Consider the following 7,832-nt stretch of genomic DNA (forward strand, 5'->3'; position numbering starts at 1 on the left):
AACATCAACGAGTCGACCAGCGCAGCAACAGTCGCCATGGTATGTATGCCCTTTTCCTCTGATTGACAGGTCTCCTACTTTTTATCTGCAGTTCTAACGACATGCAGTCGGAAGGAAAGGACAAGAGCGCGAACCCGATGCGCGAACTGCGCATCCAGAAGCTGGTTCTCAACATCTCCGTCGGCGAATCTGGTGACAGACTCACTCGTGCCGCCAAGGTGCTCGAGCAGCTGAGCGGTCAGACTCCAGTCTACAGTAAGGACACCGAATTCGAATTTTGAGGGTTGAAGAGGAGAAATCTGGAGGGACGGTCGCTGATGGGTTTTTTTTCCTTCTCCGCACAGGCAAGGCTCGCTACACCGTCCGTACCTTCGGTATCCGTCGTAACGAAAAAATCGCCGTCCACGTCACCGTCCGTGGTCCCAAGGCCGAGGAGATCCTGGAGCGTGGCCTCAAGGTCAAGGAATATGAGCTGAAGAAGCGCAACTTCTCCGAAACCGGCAACTTCGGCTTCGGTATCAGCGAGCACATCGACCTGGGTATCAAGTACGACCCGGGTATTGGTATCTACGGAATGGACTTCTACTGCTGCATGTAAGTCATGGCAGATCGGTTTTCTGGCAGTGGAAACTGTCAGAGTTGGTCAATGGAACAGCGACTGACGGCGATTGCAGGACTCGTCCCGGTGAGCATGTCGCCAAGCGCCGCCGCTGCAAGTCCAGAATCGGCGCCAGCCACCGTATCACCCAGGCTGAGACCATCAAGTGGTTCAAGAACCGCTTCGAGGGTATTGTCCGGTAAACGTGCACGTCGAATGCGGGGTTCTGGGGATGTCTGGGCTATTTCATGAACGAACAACAAAAAGCGGGCGTCTTAATTGCGCGTCTGTTCTCCCAAATGTTTCTATCACGGCATGAGGATAGGCACATGCTAGAGATATCAAACTAAAAATTTTTCCGTTCCAATGCATCCAGACTTTTCACAATGAAGGCTTCACGAAGGGTGTTGTTTCCGCTTAACCATTGTTGAAAAGTACATGCTTGACGGTGCGCCCGTCATTGCTGGCCTGGACTCCAGTCGGGGACGTTCCCTGGTTCGAGGAGTGTTCCATGGCCAATAATGGATGCGCTTTGCTTGCTACAAGCCGGCCTCTCCTTCCACCTTGTGCTAGGTCTCTGGCCAAGGGGATCCTGTCACTGCAATGCAAATTTGCAAGGTGAGCAGCGCAGTGATGCACTCGTAGTGTTCAGCATTATCTGTAATCATCAATTGTAGGCCAAGACCCTGTGTCCATAGGTAGAACGTTGAACTGCTAAGCAGTGCGTGGAACCATGGGTCAGTGATGTCCGCATCATGATCAAGTAGATCTATCAAGACGAGCGCAAGAACCCAATCCTTGCGACTGGATCAGGTACCTTGACTCCGATGCCAACTACAGCAGGTTGCCATATCTTTTGGCATCCCCTCCCCTCTGTCCAAGCCACCTAGCTTGCTGCTTTTGCTATATTTTGATCTGGACTGGCTTTGTCTAGGGTCTGTGGCCTGTCATAGTGTGTCCAGATAACCCTCCAGTGGCTTCAAATTCACGTGGTTATAGAAATAGCAATCCGCCCAGACAGTAAGTAGGTAGCAGGGGAGGGGGTGCCAAAAGAATATGGCACGGTACTGTACAACCGGCTCGATCAACGAGCTCGAGAAACCACAGGGTCACTCTTGCAACAGACCGTCATATTTACTTCTCTGTTTCTATATCCACCAAAAAGGTTATAAACAGCATGGAGTCTGTCCATGACATCAACCCGGACTTGAACTTGAACATCATCTAGGTAACCAGAACCCACAACGCATCTCAATCTCACTTCTCCGAACTTTTTTCAAGAATGGAAATATATTGACATATATATATAGGAGGTCAGAATAGACCTAAGAAAAAGGTGCAGAGAGCTCTATGCATGGACCGATATTTAAAAAAAATTCTACATATTGATTTTTGTCAATGCACTCCATCAGAAATGTGGTCTTGGCCTTCCCGCAGCAGGTGTTAGTGATGATGGTGACGATGATGCATCATTCATCATGCTCCTCCATAAGACGTTACAAGCAGGCAGTCCAAAGACTGGATTTTAAAGAAATTGAGAGCAGGATACAGGTCTTCCTCTAAGGGTACTTCAAGACTTTGGCAGCGATTTGCAGCGATGGTACGTTCTTTCATGTTTACTCGAATCCTACCCTATTCGAATCGAGTATCGGTACTTGGTTAAGTAACCGGGTCTGAGCAGCATGATAATAATAGCCATCATCATCATCATCAGAATCAAGCAGCGGCAGCACATAATGACACTCATGCTGCATTTGCGAAACCCCTCACATCTCGATGTTTAAAGCATGGGAGGAGGATATCATTTCTGAGGAGGATTGTTTCTGTTCTGTTATGGTAAGAGTGTTGAAGAGGTTTCTGCATCAGAGGATTATATTTTTATTTATACCGAAACTGGTGGTGGAAGGATAAGAACAGCAGAGGAGGATGCTTGGAAAGAAAAAAAAAATCAGGACGGATCACCCGTTCAGGTAGGTAAGTGAATATCATTTAACTCTTGTTGGGTATTCACTTTCTCTTTATATTTCCCTTCTATCAAATATGGTTTCTCGGTCGGTGCCTTGTCTACTAGCACATCATGCTGGATTTTTATTAAACGAGACAAAGACATCGTTCCCTGGTCTGAACATTTGTGACGGATTCCCGCATGTGGAAGGAAGAAAAAAATACATACATACATAGGAGACGCCCAATCGATTCCTTATATCGCATCACATTTACCCCATACATCAACTGACTTCTCTTGACTTCAAGACCGCAGATTTAATTTACTGCCCCCTCAAATATCCATCCCACCACTTAGAAAAGAACCCCCCAGACCCTCCAACCGCCTGCTCATTCCAGCTCTGCCGCCTCCGTGCGAGGTTCTGGTCGGTGTTGCTCCGCTTCTGGTTCGACAGGGTCTGGAAAAGACCACCGTTACCGCTGAAACTGGCCTTGCGCTCGTTGCTTTTTGGGGTGTTGCTGGCGGAGCCGATGCCATTATTGTTGCTGTTGCTGCTGCTGATGCTGGTGTTGCTGGTGACAGAGGAGTCGGAGCCCTACACAACGACAAACACACGGACGGATGGGTTAGAATCTACGAGGAATGAACATCACAAGAGGGAGAAAGAGGGTACGTACCCGTCTCCCTCCAAACGCCGTCGCGAGGGCATCGCTCGCGCTCTCCTTGGCCGCCTGGGCGCGGGATACCTGAGGCTTGCCGCCAACGACCCAGACGTTGTGGTGGTCGTGGCGGTTGCCGGGGGAGCCGTTCCAGTATCGGCGGGGAGAGCCGGAGTCGGTCATTTTATCTGATGAAATTGGGAAGATCCGGGTTTAATATATGTGAAGTGAAGAGGAAAGATTCGTTCGTGACTGCTATCAAACGGGCTGACTGACCGGCAAGATGCTGGAAAGAGAGCTGTACAGACAAGTGGAGAGACTGCTAGGTATGTATGAACCAACTAATTCCGGCAGAATTGGCTGATTAACCAACACATATTGCATTATACTAGATATGACAATCATATCCCTGCTAACTAGCTGTTTACAGTCCCCCGCCGACCAAACCCACAATCGACTGGCCAATCGAGAGAGCATACGGGACATATATGTGTCACCACGCCGGCAGGCAGTATCCGCAAACAGGGAATAGAAGAGACTCGAAAGTTTGGTACGGTACATATGTACCGAATGTACGGTCCACATGTTGCGCGCCAGGGTGGATACATATACCAGTTGTCTACAGTCCAGGTTCGTAACAATGATATAATATTATATAATATAATAACATTGCAGGTAGAATAAGACAAATAAAGCGCCCTTCCCCCATGGAAATCAGTATCAAGGGATTCAAATCCGAGACAGTATATACGACGGTACACAAGGCAAGATGTTAACTATTACTAGCCAGAGAGCGTATTCAAAATGGAGGGCCGTCCACGAAGCCCGTTCCCAGTCTGCTCGGCTGATCATGGACTGCAACCACCGGATTTAGCAAGCAGTCAGAAGATCAGTCGGCCATTCCATTCGTTGAGTCGAGTCAGTCCAGTCCCGGACCCCGCGGAGGCGCGATGAGAGGCATCATTCATCCCTGCTTCGCGACCGGGTCTCCAGTCTGGAATTGGCCAGACAGAGACGGAAGCAGACGTGTCAGCATAGAAAAAGAGTGAATTATAAGTGGACGCACCAGTAATACGACGGTATAATCGTGTGATCGATGACCAAAACTTCCAGGAAGCTCCGTTCCTTTCTCAATTCTCCGGTTAGTTAGCACGATGGGACTTGGGATATCCCGCCAACATGGATACAGGACATTAACAAACCTGCTGCTACATAGACGAGCTGATAGGCAGACACATAACCTCTACTTACCGTCCAGATACAGCCTGGGCACCTACCTACCTACCTACCTGGGTCGTTATCAAGGTGGAGAGCCTTGAAAAGTACTGACGTATATTGAAGTACAGTATACGCACCAGCCTAACAAATACAACGACGACGCTAACCGACTAAACTGCGGGGTACGTCAGCCACCTAAACTACCTAATTAGAAACTAGAACTAATTATCTTCAAGCTAATCATTTGTGGGGCCACCACCACCATCATCACCTATCAGCACTGCCCGAGATCAGCGGGTTTCCGTTTCCGGATACCTACCTACCTACCTAGCCTCCTAACATCCATTATTAATACCCCGCTACCAACTGTACGGTACGACTACTGCAATACAGCGCAAGTTACAAAGGGACTTTGAATCACAGGGCTAATAACATAATCAGTTATAGGTTAACTGTCTTAGGTAGGCAGGTAGTTGACTCGCCCAGTCAGGTCCCCTAATACTTAATCCTTGGTTAGATAGTTCTAATCGTGGACGTCAGCACTTGGTTGGATCACAAGCAAGCTGAACAGTGCACTGTGCTGTACAGAGTGTGTACATACACCTTCAGCTAGATATAGATACAGAAGAAGAAGAAGAAGAAGAATGAGGCTGGGGTCAAGAACAGGAATAGGAAGGGGGGAAAACAACAAGGTTAGGGAAACCAGTCCTATGTTGAAGCATTTCATTAAATCTTATCACGAATATAACGACTGTTGCTGCTTTTCCTTTCCCAGCTAAGAGCAGCAAAACAAAAAAAAAAAAAAAAAAAAAAAAAAAAAAAAAAAAAAAAAACATGTATTTATCTAAAGGGTATAACATACACACACATCTAATCTGATTCTAATCCAATATGATCTAAACATACACATACACCATCCATGCCCAGTCCAGTTCCAATGCATCCTCGACATGAACCTCTCTACAACAATCACAGTGACTACATTCATATCTACAACTTCGACCTCCTACTCCTACTCCGCACAACATCAGCATAAGCATAACCATCAATCTTCCTCTCCCCAGACTCCATCTCCGACGTAGTCTCACCTGTACTTGTATCTGTACTCCCCACCCCGCTCAGCACATCCCACACCCTCCCCCCAACCTCCCACATCCCATCGTCCCAGACATCCACGCTCCCGTCGGGCCTCAACCTGCGCATCTCCCGGGGCCCGTTGGTTCCCCATCCAATCTCATCACCAATACAACTGACAAACTTCCACAGCGGATCGATGAAAGCCGTCCTGACAATTTCCTTCTCCTCGGGGAGTAAAGCGCCTCCATTCCCCCAGAACCAGATCGCCTGGTCGGTGCCGTGGGTGACGCCCCACGAGGGCGGGACGACATCATCGACGCATCTCACGCGGTATTCGATGCGGTAGCGGTAGATCAACTTCTGGACACCGGTACCGGTACCTTTTTCTACTCCAGCACCGCTGGCACCGTTATTACTATTGCTTTGGGTTAATGCCCGAATAAGACCCCTCTGTAACATATGCACCTGCATATCCGCGTACACCCGTCCAAACGCCTCCCCGTTCCAATCGGCCCATCGCGCGGGGAGTTTTCCCTCCGGGAAATACAGCCCCATGAGCGCGTCGCACGCCGCGGCGGGATAATCCGCCTCGAGCCGCGCCCGGAGCGCGGAGGGGGTGTTTTGCGTCGGGGGACGCCAGCGTCCGTAGACGACGTGTTCGTCGCGGCATTCGCCGAGCAGCAGGCGGGTTTTTCGCTCGAGGAGCTTTCTGGAGAAGGCGCCGGAGTCGATGTCGGCGAAGAGGGTTGGGGGGATGAATGAGCTGGAGGTGGAGTCTCCGGTGATGACGGGCCGGAACTGGTGCATCCGGATGCGGGATCCCGCGGCCAGGAGGGTCGATGCGGGTAGGGAGCGCAGAAGGGCGAATTTATCGCTGTGTGGCAGCGAGAGGGGGATTCCCAGGGCGGAGAGGAGCTCGTTGAACTGCGCCTGCGCATCAGACGAGGATCTGGGCTGCATCCCCGGGCCGTTGGACCACATGATGGCCTGTTTGATGATGCGGTTGGCGTCCGGGAGGTAGAGGTCGTGGGCGAGTTGGTGGAAGGCGGAGTATGCTCCTGTTGTCACTCATTAGCATATGATCCTGCTGTTCTGTAGACATAGATAGCATATATATGGGAGAGGGGGCTTACCAGCAGAATACCCACCAACCGTAATCCTCCCCGGATCGCCGCCAAACAATCCGATATTCTCCCTCGTCCACTCCAGCGCGAGCCTCTGGTCCCAGAAGCCCTGGTTGCCGACACTTTCTTCGCCGGCTGCCTCAGCGTCGCGGCGCATCTCCTCCGAGGCCAAGAACCCCAACACGCCGAGGCGGTACGCGGGCATGACGACGACGCACTGGAAGGCCGTCTCGCCTAGAAGTGCGGCAAGGGAGTAGGTGTTTGGGGAACCGAGTTGGAGGAAGCCGCCGTCTGTAAACATAACCAATATGCGTCAGCATGTTCCATATATAAACTTGGGGGAGTGTGTGATTATATTTCCCGGATAAGAAATCTAGATCCTGGATAGACAAACTAAGAAGAGGTTTCACATACGAATGAAAAAGAAAACCGGCCACCCTGTAAGTTGACACCACAAGTCAGCAGGCCATCCCTATTTTGAATAGGCATATATGCCATATATGCCATATATTCATATTAACAGAAATACATACCTCCCTCCGGCGGACTCCCAACGGGAACCCACACATTACACTGAAAACAATCCTCCCCATCCTCTTCCCCCTTCACCCTAACCCCGTCCCTCCCCACACTCATTCCCCTCCTCCTCCCCTTCCCATCACCACCACCAGCCACAGAACCAGAAGCCGACGCCCCAACCTGCGGACACATCCCCGCCCCACCTGTACACAAGCCGGGCCTCTCCCTCGTCCCGTAGCTCCACTCGCTCGGGAGCGGTCTCGCGCGTCGCCAGCGCGCGGGGGGCGGGAGGGCGTAGCGGATGCCGCCGAAGTAGTGGCATAGTTCTTTCACATTCACTTGTGTTTCTTGTGGCTGGTCTTGGTCTTGGATTTGGTCTTGGATTTGGTCGGGGAGGGGTTGTTGGGATGGGTTGGATGATGTAGAGAGGGTCAAACCCTGGACGAAGCCCCTGTGGGCGAGGGATTTGAGGTAGGGTGTTTTGCGGATGGGGTCCATTTCCATCTTTTCCATGGGGATTTGGAGTGAACGGACAGGTCGAAATGAATCGATGGAATGACAAGAAAAAAAATCAATTGGGTCAAATTCTGAGTGTTGAAATCTTTTGAAAGTTTGATGAATGGATGGGTGTTTGGGGTTGGGTCACAGAGAGAGAGAGAGAGAGAGAGAGAGAGAGAGAGAGAGAGGACGGA

The 7,832-nt window shown here is 50.5% G+C and overlaps 3 protein-coding genes across 3 annotated transcripts; 1 reads left to right on the plus strand and 2 right to left on the minus strand.

Moving 5' to 3' along the window:
• Window positions 1-36: 36 nt before the first annotated feature.
• Window positions 37-801, plus strand: VTN00DRAFT_8461 (60S ribosomal protein uL5; the record flags this gene model as incomplete). The annotated part of the gene is made up of 4 exons (XM_069435318.1): window positions 37-39; window positions 108-255; window positions 345-594; window positions 675-801. 4 exons carry the CDS (start codon window positions 37-39, stop codon window positions 799-801), a joined length of 528 nt encoding a protein of 175 aa, XP_069285276.1.
• A 2,064-nt stretch (window positions 802-2,865) lies between these two features.
• On the minus strand, window positions 2,866-3,385 carry VTN00DRAFT_8462 (uncharacterized protein; the record flags this gene model as incomplete). The annotated part of the gene is made up of 2 exons (XM_069435319.1): window positions 2,866-3,138; window positions 3,221-3,385. 2 exons carry the CDS (start codon window positions 3,383-3,385, stop codon window positions 2,866-2,868), a joined length of 438 nt encoding a protein of 145 aa, XP_069285277.1.
• Window positions 3,386-5,410: 2,025 nt separating this feature from the next.
• On the minus strand, window positions 5,411-7,644 carry VTN00DRAFT_8463 (uncharacterized protein; the record flags this gene model as incomplete). Its single annotated transcript, XM_069435320.1, has 4 exons — window positions 5,411-6,555; window positions 6,631-6,912; window positions 7,036-7,059; window positions 7,155-7,644. The coding sequence occupies 4 exons, from the start codon at window positions 7,642-7,644 to the stop codon at window positions 5,411-5,413; spliced, it is 1,941 nt and encodes a 646-aa protein (XP_069285278.1).
• Between the last annotated feature and the right edge of the window lie 188 nt (window positions 7,645-7,832).

This window comes from Thermoascus crustaceus (genome assembly GCF_041956765.1).
Source record: "Thermoascus crustaceus strain CBS 181.67 unplaced genomic scaffold VTN00scaffold_6, whole genome shotgun sequence".
NCBI lineage: Eukaryota > Fungi > Ascomycota > Eurotiomycetes > Eurotiales > Thermoascaceae > Thermoascus > Thermoascus crustaceus.